General features: G+C 34.1%; 1 protein-coding gene across 9 annotated transcripts in view; it reads right to left on the reverse strand.

Moving 5' to 3' along the window:
• The window catches only part of UBE2D3 (ubiquitin conjugating enzyme E2 D3), a 27,920-nt gene continuing 7,075 nt past the window's right edge, over positions 1 to 20,845 (reverse strand). For 3 of the 9 annotated variants that reach the window (XM_032460900.1, XM_032460904.1, XM_032460910.1), the window contains exons 3-9: positions 13,531 to 13,594; positions 13,414 to 13,445; positions 7,348 to 7,425; positions 6,095 to 6,200; positions 3,538 to 3,631; positions 3,054 to 3,103; positions 1 to 1,505 (exon numbers count right to left, since the gene is read on the reverse strand). In XM_032460900.1, coding sequence (XP_032316791.1) covers positions 3,055 to 3,103; positions 3,538 to 3,631; positions 6,095 to 6,200; positions 7,348 to 7,425; positions 13,414 to 13,445; positions 13,531 to 13,594 — 423 coding nt within the window. In that variant the 3' untranslated portion in view covers positions 1 to 1,505; position 3,054. The remainder of the gene's footprint in view (positions 1,506 to 3,053; positions 3,104 to 3,537; positions 3,632 to 6,094; positions 6,201 to 7,347; positions 7,426 to 13,413; positions 13,446 to 13,530; positions 13,595 to 20,845) is intronic. The other 6 variants (XM_032460892.1, XM_032460883.1, XM_032460879.1 and 3 more) reach the window with 3 other exon arrangements.

Here is a 20,845-nt window from a genome sequence, read left to right on the forward strand (position 1 = left end):
AATAATCCAATAGCATTGACTTTTATTCATTCATGTTAAGTCACCTGAAATGGTATCTGTTGCATTTAAATGCTCATTAATGTAAATGGCTGAACAAATCCATTTCAATGGATACTCAATCCTTAAAAAAAAAAAAACCTCAATATCCCACATAGTTAAGTCACTTCAACACAGCCTCATGACAACTCCCACACCAAAACAGTACTTTATTTTGTAAATTTTGACCCATTATTACTCCCATGTTATGGTCTTTTCAGCTGTCAAGTGTACAAGGTGAAGAAAAATTTAAGATGGGGGTTTCACCTGGAAAATAAATTTCTTAAACTCGATATACACGTTTCAAAACTGCTGGGTCCCAAGTCCACCTATGAACTCCAGGGCTGCCAGTATCATGTGCAGCATACTAAAGCTACACTATCTGAATAGCTTATTAATTCTGCATAAATCAGGTCAATCAATGTGTCAACCTGTAACAGACTGCGCACTTTTAACTGAACATGGCAAAATATTCACTCTTTTGAACTTTACATCATCATTTGATGTCAAACAATGAAGCAAATCCCAACAGTATATACAAAAACAGCTTTGCATTTACAAAAGATTGTTTCCCATACTGATTAATCCAGGCAGCTAACTCATTGGTTTATGCAACTTTATTGAAGAAAAATAAATCAATTCCTAGCAGAGCTATTAGTTGATCACTCATCCATTGACAACTTGCATCATTTATTCAGTGCTATATTAAACAGTGTATTGGAAGATAGATTAACTAATAGCTCCAAGCCTCCTAACAATTTAAATGAAAATTACAAAATGTTTGAGACCCTATTTTGGAATACAAAGGGTGTTTGACTTCCAATTTCCATTCTCTGTAGAACAAGAACAGGTCATTCCTTTATTGACATGCATAAAATACATCACATTTTCTGTTCTGCTGATGCTATAAATTCAATACCAATTCTCCAGCCACATCAGTTATGAGCATAAAGTATATCATGTAACCTCAAATCTCTAACAGTGGAAGGCTTAAACAAGAATGGATGCTGCTAGAATAATGCTGCTTCCTTTGATGTGACAACTGAGCATCCATCTCCCTCCCCCTCAGATGATTCTTCAGCATGTTAGAGCAGTGAGGAATGGTTTTAGTCTCATAACCAAGTTAGAGTGAAGATATTGGCCACATAATACACATGCTCCATTTTTTTAAAAAATTCTGAATCTTGGGCAACTGTTCTCTTGTAACTACTTTACAGTTTCTAAAAGCAGTTATTGTCCAAAGCTGGAAGAACTTAAGTCTTCTCAGATGAGCATGTGAATGAATGGAGGGAGGTAAACAAAAAATAAAATTAAAAAAGATGAGGTCTGATAGGGGAGCAGCCGGATAAGAAAATCAAAAAAGGAACAGTAATTTAAAGTTTATTCCAGCTATAATGCAGGTTATTCTGACTTTAAGGTAGCATCACATGGCATACTTCTGAGTCCATTCCCGAGATATTCTGTTGTACCTGTAAATAAAAAAGAAATTATTTCAAAAGTTAAATAGTTCTCAATATATAAAGGGAAGGAAAGAATTTTTACCTTTAGACTCCTCTTGGAATCATCTTTAATGGCTGTGATTAGAATAAAGCCAACAAGGAAGAAAAAGCACTGGTACTCAAAGCAATGTAGGAAATGAGAAACTTAAGCTTCAATGTTCTAATACACAGAAAGTAGTGTTTTAATAAACACAACAGAATGGCACTGAGATTGGGGATGCTAAAAAAAAAAAAATATATATATATATATATATATATATAAAAAGACCTTTTTTCTCCCCTACCACTAAGCTAATGTTCTATTAGAAACTCTACGATTAGTATCCATTCCAACAAATTTTAATATTCAAAAACTTTTATAACTCATCATGGATCTGTATCAGAACACACACATTCTGTACATCTCCAGAAATTTCCATTAAAGCCAGACCAATTAACTAATAAACATTTTTATCTGAATCCTGGACTCTGAGAAGTTACTTGACCCTGGGTATTACCAGAAGAGAAAATGCCTTTGAGACTTTGGCACAGGCAGATTAATTCATTTGGGAAGGTGATAAAAGAGCAGCAGTTTAAGAGGTGGCTATGAGTGATATGGATATGTATTAATCAAACCCACGTGTTACTTTTAAAACGTGACTGGTGCTAACAAGCCCAACTTAAGACCCGATGAATAGGACTCCAGGAGTACAACTGGGGGCACCTTTTAAAAAGATCAACAGGTAATTCACACTCGAGCAAGATTATTACTGAGAAAGATCACTAATATTGATAAAAGCTATCAATTTCTCCCTGTATTTACAACCATGCCATAAGCTACTTACCAAAACAATAAATGTAATGATAACCTTAAGAAATGAGTATCAAAGGGCATAGATGTTTTGGTTTATAATTTGAACTCTGTAAAATATCAACTAACTTCATTTCGAACTGAAAACTAAGCATGGTTCAATCACTTTTCTAAACTTTAACATATAGAAGTTCTACCAATTCATGGTTACCTCATTAAGGGATACCTCTCATAAAGCCAGCACTTTAAAACAAAGGTTTCACTTAGCATACAGGGAGCCCACAAAGTACAGCTGACACTAATGCATGCTTGTCAGTAAATGAACATTTAGTTTAGATGCTTAGGCTTACAAGTGTTTTTTTCTCCCTTAAATTAATTATCTCTTGGTAAAATTTTAACTAAGTCACCACATTCCATATAGTATTGAAGTTTAAAATATATCAATTTTAAAGTTAAAATTTAAATACTGTAGTAGTTTGAAAAAGATACTAAAATGTCCACTTCTTACTACTGCTATATAACTGCTTTGCCATGCAAAAATACTCTCAAGCAATAATGACTACTGGGTATACTTTCACGCTAAACAGATCAAGCAGTTAAATGTACAGTTTTCAGAAAACTGCCACATCTGTTACCTTTTGTTAGTTATTACAGTGCCTTAACGCATGCAGCACTCAAGTGCTGGCAGTACCATAAGTAAGCGCACCGTAGAGTGCAGTTCCTCTTACCCTACAACATAGCGTATTTCTCTGTCCACTCTCTTGCTAACCTATTGTACCTAATTGAACAAGTATACTTAGCATTAATTATAACATACGAAAAGTTATAATGATAAAGTTGTACATATAAAATGGTACATACATGAAAAATTTAAACCAAATTTTTACAACAGTACCAGTATTTTTTCCAAAAAACATAACTTGGGTGAAGAAAAAACAGCTTTCTTCCCCAAAACTTAAAAGTGACAAAGCACTGAGCATGTTAGAAAAATAGAAACATTTTAGAGGGGCTATTTACTGTCACATAAACCAAAGCCTAGTATTTAAAAAAAAAAAAAATCACATTTCAGTAACTAGCTTTCTGCACATTTCAACTATCATCTTACCAGAAATAAGCATTGTCTTCTTGGCATTGCCACAACTTACAACAGAGAATAAGCCTAACTCATTAAGAAAAGCCACTTTTTATACTCTTTCATTACTACATACTTACTTATCTCTGTCTGTTTTATAGATCCGTGCAATCTCTGGCACTAGGGGGTCATCTGGGTTTGGATCACATAGCAGTGAACAAATGGATAAAAGAACTGGAAGAAAACAAAAGGTCTGTTACCCATCATTAGAAATTTGAATAAATAAAATTATCTAAAAGCATTATTATAAATCTAAGTCCTCAAAAGACGTTTATTAGTTTATATCTTAATCTCCGTAAGACAAAGCTTTACAGACATTTTGCTTCATAGGAGACAAGCTCCTGGTAAATAAGGAATACTAAAAATGGAGCTTTGTTGGCATAAAGTTGACTGACTAGCTTTAAAAATATTGCCAAATTCAGGAGCTCTGCCATAGTCAAATAATGCCATATTAGTTTATATTAGCTTTTAAATTAGAACTTGAGCAAGTGAAGTTTCTGGGTACTCTAAAGGGGGTGGTCCTTAAATAAGAGTACCTGGGGAACATTGTATGTTCTGTGCAATATTATTCTTAGCTGTTCAGCATGATAAAAAAAATCAATTCCCTGTCCTGCTGTCAGGGGAGTTTCACAAAAACTCCCAGCTGCCTCACCGACTATGTTTTGTTCCCTGGAATTTGTAAGATAGATACCATATCCCCAAAAGTACTGGTTAAATTAAACACTAAGATCTATTACTAAGTAAGCCTTCAACTATAGCTCTTATCCCGACCTCTTCATCAAAACATCAACTTAAAAGATGCCAGTCATCGTGGAACATGTATCTATTCATTTTGAATGCCTGTTATGTGCCAGACACTGCAAAGTTTTATACAAGTTTAAGATACAAAAGCTTAAAGTGGTATCACAACCCTTGGATGAAGATAAGAAGCAATACCATAAGGAAAGACAATATTAATGTAGTGCTGTTACAGCAAATACAATTTTAAACCCAAAGTGCAGGGGTGGGGGGCAGATATAAAAGTCAACCTACATTTACAACAGTGTTCAGTATTACAGTGCATTCCCAACGATGGTAGAAAATACTTGGAACCTAGTATTATGGCATTCTTAATACCATTCATCCAAATTGTTTTTCTTTCTCCCCCAAAATTGTTTCCAATCAAATAAAATATTGGGAACACTACACAGTCCCCTTAAAGGAAGGAGATTCAAATGCATGCAAGCACATGAAAGGCTTTATGATGTCCTGCCATAAAAAACAAAAACAAAAAACCTGTTTCAGTTTGCATTTATCATACTCATAAAAACAAAACTTTGTAAAACACTATTAACTATTTTAAGAAACAGTTTGGGGAAGTATTCAGCTAGAAAATAAGAATGCCTGGAGTTAGCTGCTATCCTCAAATATCTCAAACACTGTCATAATTCGCAACATTAAAAACTAATTTTGTGTATCTAAGGAATGCTAAGCCAATATCAAAAACTGAAAATTAATTTAAAGTTAGACTCCCATTCTAAGTGAAGTAAGCCAGAAAGAGAAAGAAAAATACCATATGAGATCGCTCATATGTGGAATCTAAAAAAAATGAACATAACAAAATAGAAACAGACTCACAGACATAGAATACAAACTTGTGGTTGCCAGGGGGTAGGGTGGGGGGGGTGGGAAGGGACAGACTGCAAGTTCGAAATCTGTAGATACTGACAGGCATATGTAGAATAGACAAACAAGATTACACTGTATAGCACAGGGAAATATATACAAGATCTTGTATCTTGTGGTAGATCACAGCGAAAAAGAGTGCGACATTGAATTTAAGTATGTTCATGTTTAACTGAAAAATTGTGCTCTACACTGGGAATTGACACAATATTGTAAACTGACTATATAACTCATAAAAAGAAAAAAAAAAGTCAGACTCCTTTCCCATTAAGTAGTTTTGTGGTAAGTGATTTTATTTATGAGGTCAAAGTGACATAAAAGCCACGAGAGTCATTCAAAAGAGAAAGAGATGGAGAGACACTCCATCTCCAAGATACCGACATGGAGAATGGACAACCTATTAGGGATGTCACAATAATGGATCCCTATTAAAATAAAGGAGCAGAACTGATCTAGAGAACTTTACCAACACTATGAATTTTAGACTTATTAGACATGAACAAGGAACCCATCATGATCACGTAACACATAACTGAAGTTTTTTTTTTAAGGTTTTTTTAAATCTAAAAAATAAACACAGGAAAGCAAAACCAGAATCTTCCTGTAAGAAACCTCAAGTTTAAAAGTTCTATTAACTTAAGGTATACATTTTAGTTAAAAGGCAACAAGTGAGTGATCTGTGCAAGTGGCTTGGTACTGTAAAATACTACAGAAATCTGTTGAAATAAACTGCTATTGTTATTTGCAAATAATGCCCCCCACTCTAATTTGAATGTTAATTTCTCTCTACAAAATCTCTTTAATCAATATTTGCTAAAAGAGCAAAAATGATGTTAACTTTTTATTCCTTTTCCCACCTTCATCAAAAAGTTGGCATTATAAAAATACTCAGATAAGTAGGCTCAAAAATTAAACTCTTTTATAACTATTAGAAAATTAGAGCAGCTCAAGACTTTCTCTTCAAAGTTTTACCTTTAGAAATAGTTAAAGCAGGAGACCACTGTGATCTTAGAATATCAAGACAAATGCTGCCATTACTGTTAATATTTGGATGATAAATTCTTGTTGTAAATGCAACCTAAAATAAATAAAAACAACTTTATGTATTTTTCCCAAATAAAAACAAGCATCCTAGGATAACTTTGGCAGAAGACTTTAGCAAGGCTTAAAATATTACCACAATTACAAAAAATAAAATGGCTACAATGTAATTCATACACATAAAAGGACCAAATATTACAGAAACTAGTTTTTATATTCCAAACAAGATCCCATAGGGGCTCCCTCTTTTTAACTAAAACGGAAAATACAACGCTGTGGCAAAAAAAGTTCATTATCAATAATATGGTGTGTTGTTCTAAAGGTTAACTTTAAATAGCAATTTGAAACATACTTAACATTCACTAAAAAATAAGGAACTTCTGAATGTAAACCAAAATGTACAGACCAAGACCAGTTCATTTAAGGTATCAAGTTGCAGACGTGTGTTTGAGTTTGCATTTCCACCGTACATAAAACATAAATCTGAGTATCACAAAGGTATTTCATCTAAAGTCCTTGTCATATTGCACCTACAACATAACTGAAGACATTTTTAGTCAAGTGCGGACGTTCTATACATGCTATCATCCACACTCATTCATGTAGGTTAAATTTACCTTAACGGCTCTGAAAAATCAAGGCCCATATGCTTTTAATACCTATAAGCCAGTCACCCCAGTGCATTAAGCAACTAAGTTTTGATAAATTTACTGTGTGCAAACTCAAAGCCCAAAATATATTACAGTCTGTCTAAACGCAACACAAATATGGTATAATTTGCAGTAACATGTGAAAATGCATACTGAAGTTGAATATTTGGAAGCCTACTAATGTAAGACACTAGGGTTAATAATCCAAATCTGTATAAGCCCAAAAAAAGGAAAAAAAAAAAAAAAAAAAAAAGCTTCCACATGGTATATTTGAAACTTGCAATACTAAGGATAAAGCACTTCTTATCTCCATTTATGAAGTTCAAATCTAGGTTTAGCTGGTCTTTTTAAAGGTTAAGAGTCAGCATTCAATATCAGTGACTCAATTCAATATATGTATTTTGTTATTTAGCCTCACTTTTTCTTATCACTATACATTCATGCCAATTTAGCCTTAACTTACGCAGAATCCTAATTTCTAAGAATGTTCTATCCCTCTGAAATAAAACAAATCTAAATTAACAGGTCACTTGCCTTAGGTGGTTTGAAGGGGTAGTCTGTAGGAAAATGAATTGTCAAAAAGAATACACCGCCTTGATATGGGCTGTCATTCTGTGAAAAAGAAAAATATGCTTAACTTTGCTATTTAAAATATTATTGCTAAGTGATTCATTTCTATTTTCTAAGCATTTCTCTAATACAAGACAAAATTACCTATTTACATGGAAGAGTCTAAGCTATTCCACAGTAAAGTTCATATTAATGAAAAAAACACAGTATTTACCATAGAATAACTCTAATTTACTTAGATCCTATTTTACATAAGTCACCAAAGAATTTTAGGAAAAAAAAAATCTAGAACACAAGGTTCTAGGATCCCGATTCTCACTAAGTATACTTAGCAATATAGTCTACATACAGTATTATGTATTAAACTATAATTTGAAAACAAAATCTTACATTTATGTAATATTTCTTCTAATGATAGACACACACAACACACACACAATGGTTTTGTACAACAGGCTATTCTGGTCACTGACAAATCAAAAAGTTAGCTATTATAGGTAATACAACTCCCTTCAATAGAAATACAACAGAAACAAAACAGGTGTTAAAAGAAAATGTAGTTCCAATTTTGGCTCCTCAAAGTCCTCATTTAAAACCATGACAAGTTTTTTCTTCAAAAGCATACTACTGAATTCTCCACAGCAAATCAATACATAGGATTACCAGATTTGGAAAACTGTGGAATGTTTGTTTTGTCCATTTCAACAGAAAATATAAAAGTTCAAGTTACAGCAGTACTTTTTCTCTTTAGCCGTTTTGCTCATTATGGGCATGAAGAACTCCTTAGTAAATGAGTATTATACAATGTTAGTATGAAGTAACATTTGGGAGAAACTTGCCAGGACTTTACATTTAATTTAACCAATACTAGGAAAAAGATATCATTGTTCTAATTTTCCAAGTGAGTAAAATGGGACTTAAAGTAATTTAGTCAAATATACAATTGTATAAGATAGAACCAAGATTCAAACCCAGGCCTTATCAACACCATTAAATAATGAAAGATGGTGACCTAGTCAAGGATTTTAAGGTGAAAGTTTAGAAAATTATATGGAATTGACTGATTGCCTCCAGATATGCAAATCAACCTGAAGATGTGTTTGAAAATTTGCATTAACTGAGTTACTACCAACACCCATTTTTCTTCATTAGAGAGTAAGCATGTATACAGCGCCAATATGGGCTTTTTACTATGACCACTCTGGACGTCAGAAAAATAATCTCTACAGGTCTGGCACTTTAATATAGCTCATTTAATCCCCAGCTCTCTCAAATATTAAACATTAGTTGAATTAATCTAACTTCATTCTATTTCCTAAGTAAGTACAAGGGACACAGAACAATTTCTTTTGTCGATGAGCTTACAGTCTCGTAAAGAGACATGCAATGAAATGTTATAGGTAAGAAAACAAGGTATTATACCTGGGGTTTAAAGGAGAAAGGTCAATTTACTGATAACCAAGTTCAAAGAAACATGCAACAATTAAATTAAAAAGCTATTAAGTAAGTCGTTCCTACTCCCAAGCCCCTCCTTTTCACTGTCTACAAATTTTTAATTTAAAAAACTTTGTCTACAGAAGAGCATCTGAGAAGTATAGAAAAACAAATCAAAGCAAGGCACCAGAACTGGATCTAAATTTATTTGATTAACATATCTTTGTTAAATAATACAGCTACATTAACTGTAAATAGATGCTTCGAACAGCACTCTTTTATAAAACAGGCCAATACTGAAGCCATATGTTTGTACTCAGTACAGTTAACAATTTAAGGGTGATGCTAAACATTAAAAGTTTTAATTAAACCCAATTTCAAAAGTTGTTTAAGCTTTCATAAGTTTCATACAATCAAGCACTCAAGCACTCTATCTGACTGCTACTCAAAGGCAGTCTAATAAGATTTAGGCAAAGGCAAATTTCATTTGTTCATAAAACCTTACAGAATAAAAATATTTCAGTGTTACAAATAAACATTAAAATCAAAGAGGACAAACTGGTAAAAACCATACACTATCTGGAGGTAACCAAACTGTGCCATCTGAAAAAACTAAGGTTCTATGTTGAACTTACCATAAATTGACAGCAAATACACCAAGGAGAACAAAAATGAATACTCTGATCAGCGAATTGACCCAATCTTAGAAATATGAAGTACATATTGGATCTCTTCTTTAGAAACCTACCCTGGTTTTGCTCCAATCAGGGTGTCTGTACTGCTCCTCTCTAGTGTCTGTACTCTTTCCCTAAGGCAACCATAATATATTGGTATTCCTACAGATCCATCTTCTGCTTCTATCTCCTGTCTCACACTTATTTTGGTAATTCAGGAATCTATCTCTGGTGCAGTTATTTACTCCAGGACTTATATTCAAATAGCTATTGAGTATTTCTACTTGGATGTCTCATGTGTCTAAATAGTAGTAAATAGGATTATTTACTCCAGAACTTTATATATTCAAATAGCTATTGAATATTTCTACTTGGATGTCTCATGTGTCTAAATAGTAGTAAATAGTAAATAGTAAAGCCACAAATCAGGATTTATCACTGATTCCCATCTCCTCACAGGTAGTTATCAAATCTCAAGGATCCTTCAAGTCTCCTGAAGCAGATTCCTCTCCTTTATGCCCACTGCCTTATTAGTTCAAGATCTTACTATCTTTTGTCTATTTCATGGCAATGGCTTACTACTGGTATTCTTGCCTTCTTGGGCTTTTCCCTCCAATTTATGTCTCACCATAATGCTAAAGTGATCTTTTCAAGATACAAGTTACTCTCCATCTTGAAATCTAGCACAGCTTTCAAGATAAAGTTCAAACTCCTGTGCTTTATGATCTGGTTCCCACCAATTGAGTTAGTCTCGTTTTTCACCTCTTCTCCAGAAATACCCTTTACTGAATATAAAGTAAGTATATTTCACATCTCCCTTTTCTACTACTATTACTTTCCCTTACCTGGAATATTCTTATCTGCAGGACCCTAGTTAGGTCCACCTTAAGCTTAAGTGTCTTTAAAAAAATAAGTAACAGCCTTCCCTTTAGTCCAAAATGCTGGCTGCACCCTCCCCCTCTTTATATACCTCGTTCTGTAGTTACTATTATCCAACATAATTTTAACTCATTCACTTAATTTCCCTCTTACACTACATTATCAAGCTCCTTAAAGAATAAGGTGTTAAGGAGGAGTTTTCATGTATCATTAGTCTTAGCAGGAGGAAAATAATACACTTAACATAAATTGAAAAAGTTAACCCTTATGGACCAATAAAACAATTCTCATGGACCAATTATTTTAATCCAGATGGTTTTTGTAGCTGATTCTGCTCAGGCTGCCAAAGGTTACATTATTCACAGATACAGTACTTTCTCTACAGCTCTATCACAGTCTAGGTGGAAGTTAGTGTCGTTCTCAAAATAATTTCAACAGTTCTCTGCCAGCTCTATTTCCAATTAAAGAAGCACGTGAATATCAGAAACAACAGATAAGGAAGTTAGTTTCTCCTCACTGCATCAATTCTCTGTGGAAATTTCCCTAACATAGTACAAATAAACCAGCCAAAGTTTAAAAACCACATAACTAGCACAATGCTCCGTCAATTCTTTCAAAGATTGTTTTTTATCAGTATTTGTGCTTCCAAAGTATCTTACCTTCAGAGAGAATACGCCAGCACACAGGTTTTAAGAACCAAACGTTTTTGTTCAATGAGCAAGAGCATTTCCTGACTATAATCCACCAAATTCCAATAGTAACTCTCTACTGAAACCTAAATTAGATGATGCTCCACTCCTTGAACAGAAATCTTTAGTTCTGTGACACTGCCATCACTCTGACCTAAGAAGTACTCCAAAGCCAAAGTCATTTTGTTTAACATCTGTTCTTCTAGCAAATCTGCAATTTATGGAATGTTATGCTGCCACCAGCCCTACTGTTTTGGGTCACATCTGCATGCCACTTAGGGTAGGCATACCAACAAAATATTATCTAATCAAACTGTAATGTTTTGTCACAAAGATGCAGTCAAAAATCAAAACAACACTGTTTCACTGATACACCTCATAGTAAAAATAACTGTTTACAGGCTGGCATATAAATTTAGGTTTTATTTATGAAGAACACAAATAAAATATGCATTTTGGGTGAGTTTTTATAATTTTTGACTCATTCCTGAAGTTACCTAACAGTAAGAATTAACTTCCTTCAAAAACAAGTACATTTCAGAGAATAATGTTACTAAGGAAAAACTATACAGTTATGGCATAAATATATTTTTTGCTTTTGTTGTTATGAAAATCAAATTATTTGTTTTAAGCAGAAAACTACTATTCCTTTATATTCGAAAGGGCGCTGAAAAAAGTTTAGCAAAGAGGAGCCATAATATAAAATATATATAAAATTAATGAAAAATGTTTCCTGAAAATAAAAGCAAATCAAGTAAACAGCTAAAACATTTGTCAGGATAAGCAATCTGTCTTCTATTCTCTGGAAAATTACTACTATAAATTCTTCTTTTATACTTCACTTTAATTTACTACTGGTGTATTCCTTACCTTTTGGAAAGGAATTAAGTAAGTAAAGTCTCAAAAGTCAAGCAGAGAAACACCACACTGGTTTAACAGTTGGTTTTACTACGTACACCATCCAATTAGAAGTTGTGATTACCAACTCTTTTGTGCTTTATTAGTACTGACAACTAATTTTTATGAGACTACCTTAAAGCACTCTTTGAATCAAAGATGAACTTCATTTGGTACAGATATAAGGCAGTTTACTGAACTATTTGCTCTGAAAATTGGTGATCTATAATGGGAAAATTCTAGAAGCTGGAAATTCAAGTGCCTAAGTGGACCTGGCAGCAACTGTAGCAGACACACACTTCATCTGAATAGGGAGGTAGCTGCTACGCCATCCGAAGCCAACTGTGGAATGAGGGCCTAGTCAGAGGGTTTTTAGGCAGACTGTCAACTTTTAAAACATTGGTGGGCCAAACTGAGTAAGCCAACAGTTACTTAAATCATGTGTATTTAAAGAAAAAAAATCACTTTTTTGTCAACAAATTAGAGAAAAGGAAGCACTTAAAACAGCAAAAACAGACCTCGAGATAATGGGAGAACAATCCTGACTCTATAGTTTTTATTAGGATAATTCCAGACACATCTCAAATCTCATTAGATTTACCGTAAGAACTCCTGAATAAACCACTTACTGATTCAGCCCATCCACTGGCTTTTTTTTCCAAGGGCATTTCTTCTTTTAGAATTATAAATAGTTACTTAGTGACCATTATCTCACCTAATATATTACTGCCATTTATGTTGAGATTAAAATACGGGGGGGGGGGGGGGCGCAGAAAATTCAGTAATACACACACACACAATTTGAAACAGAAACCCTTAACTGCCTTCCAAGTCAAAAGAAGTTAAGTATTGTGCAAGATATAGTCTTACCCCAGGATGTTTTACTGCGATCTAATTCTGTGAAATTCTTAGATGGTATCCATAATTCTGATTATTCAATTATCCAGCATATACAGTTTCTTATCTACCCAGGATAAAAAGGAATTTTGCTGTATTCAAAATATCACTTTCTACCTAAAAATATTCACATTTTGTATGAAACTAAAGGTCTTTTAAAAACAAATCAAACATCAAAATAATACAATTAAGCTAGATTTTTGGCAGTTACTCAAAGATCTTACTCTATTCGTTTAACACCATGGTACAGCCAGAAAATTAATGGGCTCTATAAATCAGGAAGCTCTGTGACAATGCTTTACACTGCTATGAATGAAAATCAGATTACAAGGGATATTTGATAGGTCATAGAAATGCTATACACTAGAACCTGGACACAGGGACATACACTTATAGTATATTGAACAAATGACTAGTTGTTTCTTTCAAAAGCAGTACAACTATGGCATATCCAAAACAGAATTACAATGCAATAAAATAAAGCTAAAGACTTAAAGATTACTAACTAGATCAATGTTACATTTTTAATTAAAAGCAAAAACTTAATTTTCAGTACTTACAGGTCCCATAATTGTGGCTTGCCAATGAAACACTAGAAAAAGAAAACACTCTTGTTATCTAAAAATGCACAAGCTTTTTTGAAACTAGCCATAAAAATCAACTCGAAAATTACTTACTATCATCCCCAACTGGACCTGCAGAACATTGTGCTGGAGGGTCACGGGCCAAATCACTAAGTTCCTACACCAAGATAGAAAATGCTGGGTCATGTAAACATAATAGAAAACACAAGCAGGAGAGTCATCTGCTTCCAGTTATTTTTACACCATTCTTTAAGGAACATATCACAGTTCACATTAACAATACCTTCTATTAGGAAAGAAAACGTAAGTCACCCTAGTCCAGTTCCCAGGAGATAACAGGGATACTTATTTTATGGACACATACCAAGACAATAACCTTGGCTAGGGGTTCCTAAAAGACACACTGATAGGAACTTTTATTATAAGCATACCTTGTTTTATTGTGCTTCATGGCCACTGTGTTTGGGTGGAAGGGAAGGTTTTTTTCCCCCCAAACAAATTGAAGGTTTGTGGCAACCCTGTATCCAGCAGGTCTATGGGCACTGTTTTTCTAACAGCATTTGTTCACTTTGTGCCTTTTAATCTTATTGTTTATTCTTACAATATTTCAAACCCTCCACCAGCAAAAAGGTTACAACCTGCTGAAGGTTCAGATGATTTGTGTTTTTTTTTTTTAAACAAGTATTTTTAAATTAAGGTAGGTACTTTTAGACTACAGTAAACATAACTTTTATAGGCACTGGGAATAACCCCTCCTCCCCTGAAAAAAGTGACTTGGTTTATTGTGATATTCGCTTTATGTTGGTGGTCTGGAACCAAACCCTCAACATCTATCTTCAAAGTGCGCCTGTCCACCTCAAAATAAAGACAAAAACTGTCCTCTTAAAAAATGAGAAAGTTACAATCAAATATTTTCCTACCATAAGAACTTAGGGCAGTTCTTAACATTCACGTTATTTGCTGAACTTTCAGACCACCTCACAGGCCCTTGCTTCTACCAACTTAAATACTCTGTTCTTTCTAACCACACTGCCACCCACTAACCTCATTTTCCACTTAAAAAAATCTATCATGAGGCTAAGTGAGTACCCATTTTGGTTTGTTCTCTTTATCCCCTCAACTCAGTCTTGTCTTTTACTCAACACTGAGTAAAATTCTAGAAAAACCTACCTCTTTAGGTAGAAGTTTGCTCTTAGCTAAACATGTATTTTCTACAATTCCATCTGACCTTGTATTTCCAACAAGTAAGTATTTTAGTCCTTCCACAACTTGTGCAAAACCCATATGGATAATATAGTTAGAAAATAACACTGCTTCTTTGCAAGTTTTTTAAAAATTTAAAATGATACAGCTTTATTTATATATACCTATATATAAATACCTATAGTATAGAGGTTTATAGACACTTGAGATAATAATGGTTTTCTAAGAAAAAGGCAGGGATTACATAACATTGCAGGAAGACAACTAGAGCAAATATTCACTTTAAATAATGCACTTCAGAAAACAGCAAACTGTTCAGTCTAAATTTACGACATTAAAGAAAAAAAATCAATGTAGAAGTCCTTGGGGTAAACATTTTAAACTATACATATATCAAATTATTATGTTGTACATTTATTACATTATATACCAATTATATTTCAAAAATAAAATGGGAAAAAAGAACTGCTTTAATATACACTTTGTCAATTTGCTTCTGAAACTGAAACTACAACTGCTTATAAGATTATCAAGGCAGCCAGAGACCCCAGGATTCACAATCTTAAGATGATGGAAGATCAGATCAGATCTTTATGCTTGCCTATGCAAATACACCCTCATATGTAAAATTAAGAATGGGAGAAAATTCATTCCAAACACTTTGAGATTCTGATAGTAGCAATTACAGAAGCTCTTATTCTTGAGTCAAGCAACTAGTTAAAAGAAAGTATGCACAGCTTAAAAAAAAAAAAAACTAAAAACAAAAAACAAAAAAAACTTCCAAAATACCAAATATATCAGAACTGAATCATAGGTTTTTCATAAAAAAGAGGAATTATACTGGCAACCTGAACTAATCAACTATCCAAGTGACTTTCATAGGCTAGATCAACTCTCATAAAGCATTTATTTGCATTCCTTGATCAGCCACTTTATTACAATGGCAAGCTACTTTAACACCATCAAGGTATATACTTTATTATAGGTAAGAATCAAACACAGTCTAACTGATATGAAGAGAATTTTCCCACGTTCCAAAACATAAGTTCTGTTGCTTAACTCGCCCACCAAAAAAAGATAAACCGGAAGCTAACTTACGCAGCCTAATTCCTCTTAAGAAACATATGGGTTCACAAAAATCTATTTTAAGGTAAAACTTAACTTGTTCCAAACCACCCTCCCCTCTTTCCCATAGAACAATAAAGATCTGAATTTTCAAAAATGCTATTAAGAACCCAAACACAAAATTACACATGCAGCTCATATACAGCATCATGAAATAAGGATTTTGAACATGCACATCCCTCAATATGATCGTTAGTTTGGAGTCTCATTTTTAATCCAATTTAGACCCACAATTTCACTGGCGTGTTTCCTCATCTCTAAAACAGGAATGCCTATTTTTACAGAAGTTTTGAGAGAATGAATGAGACAAAGTACCCTAGCACTCTAACTGGCATATAATGTTATTAGGTACTCAGCAAGCAGACAACTCATCTTGAAGGCAAGATTTCCTGGATAGGCACTATTTGCGTATTTGTTTATTAACAAATAAATGCAAAACCACTTTATAAATAGGTTCCATGCTATAGCCATAACTCACTTAAATCTTTTGCTTATGAGATGAATTTTTACACTTAGCTGTCTATAACATACTCTTCTAGCAATTACATGGTCATGGTATGTTATATATTAAATAGTACAAGGTCAGCAGTTCAAGGAATATTTGTGGATGGTATTCTAAAAAAATCATGTTATTAGGTTAAGCTGTATGAAATTACTAATACTTGACCATTTTTGGCCTACACAAACTGCAATTTCATGGGATTCTACCTAAAAATGTCTGGTAAGCGTGTGAATTCAACTATTACTAAAATGAACTTCTTACACCAATCTACCCCAAATGATGTACTTAATGTTTTAAGTATGTTAACTGGTAAAAATGCCTGCAGAAAAATATCTAGCAGTTACTTTTAAGTAAAAAATTAAAAATTAATGACGGTTAGTCTAACAAAATACTCAATAGTGATGTTAAAACAACTTCATAATAAATGATAAGTTTAGTAATCTATAAAGTTGACCTAGAATATATCAACATTCTACTTGAAAGTTGCACATTTTATGAAAAATCTAAATATTTTAATCAGTTTTCCTGCACTGGTAACTATGACATTTTCACTCCTTTAGAGTGAATGTATAATTTCAGCTAGTTAGCACTGAATTTCAGCTCTTTACTCCCGTAATTTCAAGCTCTTATTCCACTCAGATATTTCTAAATGCCTTAGTTTCCAAGTTCTCCATGACTAAGACACCTCTGAAGTAATACTCAAAGATCTAGTATTTGGGCAATTAACTTAGGTAACCAAATCTACTTTAAAGTCAACATCAAAAAGTGACCTACAAGTACTTTTAAGGATCAAAACAGACCTTTTAAATCATACAGCACTTATCTCTAAGATGCCAAATAATTCTCACATTATGCCTATAGCAAATTAGATATAAAAACATCGCAGCAGGGAAAAAAAAATGAGAAAAAGCGTAAGTCATCTCAGATGCTCTCCTAACGCAGCAGTTTGTCTACTCAAACCTTCTTCTTCTTTCTTGGAAATGCTTTTCTCTTACTCCAAAGGTACGACTGTAGCGTTGGGTGACTGTCAGCCACCATTAAACAGTTACTCAGATAGTGCTAATCATAGAATTTTGTTCCTTCAGCTTCAGTGAGTTCAAAGAGTAACCTAAGCTGGAACCTGACCTTATCAGTTTGTCCATCCATCCCTACCTAGGATTTTTCAAATTGAAGCTGGAAGGGACACTTCTTCCTTTTCTCATTAGGAGCTATAAGGATGTGACCCAGAGCTGCTGGCAGGCATATGCCCTAAAGTTGCTTGGTGAATCCAAAGAAAAAGAGGCCACACTGGGCAGCAGACATAAAGAATTGACTTGGCATACAGACATGCAATTTCTGTTACCACGGTTTTAGCTTGCTCTAATTCCTACAGTTATTGCTTTGATTGTTAACTACTCCAGTCTTCTTCTAATCCGGGGGGGGGGGGGGGGCTGCAAAAACAGAGTGAGGAGAGATTCACTCTAGGTGGAGTGCTACCTGGGCCCCATTAACAATTATACACATTTTATTCCATGAAAACACAATGTACTGCTTCAGTCTTGCTAAAAACATGTAAGAAATATAAATGAAGCAAAGCCTCAAAATCAAACTAGAGGAAGCAGGGAGAACTCATGGGTCCTACCTAGTAAAGAGTTAAACTTTCAATCACAGAAGAGATTAATTTAAATTCATTTCTAAAATAAAAAGTGTAATATTAGCTCGTTTCACCATCAAAACATTTATTCATTTACATGAAGACTGCCTTTTTGGTGTCAAGTATGCCAGGTCTGAAAATACCAAAATAGAACATGAATGCTTCCCCCAATAGACTGAGCTAATAGAAAGCAGACACATAGAAAAAGAAATTGTGTTTCAACAACCTATGTGCTTAAAATAAAGGCATTCAAATGTTTCGTGAACCCTGAAAAGGTTATGGCTAACCTTGCACCTGCATTTAACAGTGACATTCAAGCTGGATCTTGATGGAGGGATAGGCAATCTAGGTAGAAAAACTAATTCAAAACCAGGCGTGTGAAAAGAAAACAGGTTGTAAAAAACTTGCTTGTAGTTTGGTATACCAGAGACACAACAGGGTACACATAAGGGAGTAGCAGATGTGGCTAGAAAGGTTTATCAGGGGTGTATCTTTTTGAGAGCTTTGAACATTATGTCAAAGACTGTCCCAAGGCAATGGGAAGTCATTGAGCTTTTGTATAGCATTGTTTTACAGGTTCTAAAATTTTAAATGGTGTAAAAAAGAAAGTATCATTCAGAACACTGGCTCTTAACATTTGTGACAAGGACAAAGACTTCTAAGAATCTGATTAAATACTGACTCTCTATCTCCCAAACACACAAGCCCACACAAAATTTTACTTAATTTATGGGGTGTCACAGACCCTCCTTATTGTAGAAATCTGTACTATAAAGGACAGATGAGTAGATAACTACATTAGGATATTTATAGCAGTAATTCTGGTGAGAGAAGAAAAAGAACTAAGTCACTGAGGATGAAACAAGATCTTAAAACACTGATCATTTTATTACCCTTACAACCATCTTTGGTTTTCACCTCATAAAATGACTTTAGAGCCTAAAAGTTTCACAGGCTTTAGGGACAAAATTTATAAAATTATATGAAGAACTGAAATTGTTAGTTCTTTGTTTCTTAGTAAAGAGGAACAGTGACAAGGATCAGAAAGAAGAGTTCACTTATGGCACCAATAGAATCTTTGTACTCTGTTGACCATACCTCCCCACCAAGGAGAAAAGTGTTATTCAAGTGGGTTCTTTGCCAATTTTAAGACCACTGAAATAAGAAAATAGTTGGCTGGCAGGGGAGGCTGGCAAATACTAGCAGTTGCTAAAGGGTCCACTTACCTTGAAAGGACACTAAGATGGATCAAAGATACATAACTAGGGTACAATGCTAAAAACTGTACTGCCCATTAAAAAAAGTTAAAGACATTTCTTTGCCATTCCTCTGAATTGCTTCTCTTGAAACCTCCCGCACACCTGGCTAGTGTGAGAATCCAGGCCTTCTCCCACTGGGAAATGTATTTCTCCTTTCCCTTTAAAAGCCTAAATAGACCCAGTGGAAAAGGAGTCAAACAAATTTCTCTAAAAGGCAACCAACAGGTAAAGCTTAAGTCAGTGAGTGTTCTCATCTGGAGGTACATGATTAAATAGTAATGAGTTAAACAATTCTTTACATGGGACTCAAAAGAGAAAGCTTACAGTTTATTTTGAGGAGGATCTTTGATCATTACGGGACACAGTATCTTTGACAACTGACTGTTGGGAGGTAAAACATGAAAAGGCTGAAAGACACTGGCCAGAACACTGCTAAATATTTGTTTTTTGCTTCTCTATTCTCTACATCTTCCTCATTCAATGAAGTGAAATGACTAACCACAGACTACAAAGAACAGGAAACCAAGGTATAGAACACATTAAAGGCCTGGAGGAATGACAGATAAGTGTAAGAAATGGTATCTGCCTCCAAAGAGCTTACAAATTATAAATACCAGAACTATTTATGAATAACGAAACTACAGAGCAGCCATATTAGATGACTCTCTAGTAAGACTTAATTAAGATCTCTAGTAACTATTATTTAAGCATTCTGCTAAACGTTGTCAATGATGGCCACTACTCACACATCAGATCAACTTAACCGAAGTCAGTATTTTTGAAAACAAAGTTTCTATTTAATCAATTCTGCTATCGAAGTGTAACTCCCTCAATAATCTTGTCTAGTTTGTCCAAGTTTCATCGTTCTGCCAAGTGCTTGCCAAAATTTAACTTGGATGATTACTATGGTTAAGACCAAGTTCACAGATTTCATCTTTAAGTACGATAATTACCACCACATTCCACAATTTGTTATCCCAATCTCTGCCATCTATCTTGCAACATCACACAAAGTCATAATGATAGAAGGACAGATGTATTTCCTCTCATCACTTTGAGGGAAACTTAAAAGTTCATTCCATTAATTCGTTGTATTTTATTCAAGAGTCCATTCCTTTCGAAACTTTTACTTGTATCACCATGGGAATTAGCACTATAAAGACAGCCTTTGCCTCTTAAACCTATACTGAGTAACAAGCTACTACCACCTTGGGAGCTGGAAGAGATGAGGGCATGAGGCAGGAATCAAGGAGAGCTAAGTGCTTTATCAGAAATTTTGAGGCAAAAATCACCCTCAAAGAGTCTTTATAACCTAGCAAGTATAAAGATACATATTCAGACCAATAGCAGAGGTCAGAATGTAATGTTAACTGTCCAATCATGTAGACAGTTAACTCCTCTAACTGTTCTTATAAAGATTGTTTGCTATTAAGTAAACAAAATTTAAACTTTAATGTTGTGAAATTTTACATACCATATGTAGATAAAAATAGCAAGGAAGGAAACAAATATCTCAAACGCATGGGTACCGGAAGTCCTTTCAAAAGAAGGAAGTTTAGCAAAAACTTTGGGATCGGAACAATTTCATACATAGACTTAAGAATGGTCCTTTTAAAAATCATTTTAGTCTGGAATTTCTTCTGAGAAATCCCAAGTTCCTTTTATCTTAAGGATTAAGAGGTGGCT

The sequence above is a fragment of the Camelus ferus genome, chromosome 2 (assembly GCF_009834535.1).
Source record: "Camelus ferus isolate YT-003-E chromosome 2, BCGSAC_Cfer_1.0, whole genome shotgun sequence".
Classification (NCBI taxonomy): domain Eukaryota; kingdom Metazoa; phylum Chordata; class Mammalia; order Artiodactyla; family Camelidae; genus Camelus; species Camelus ferus.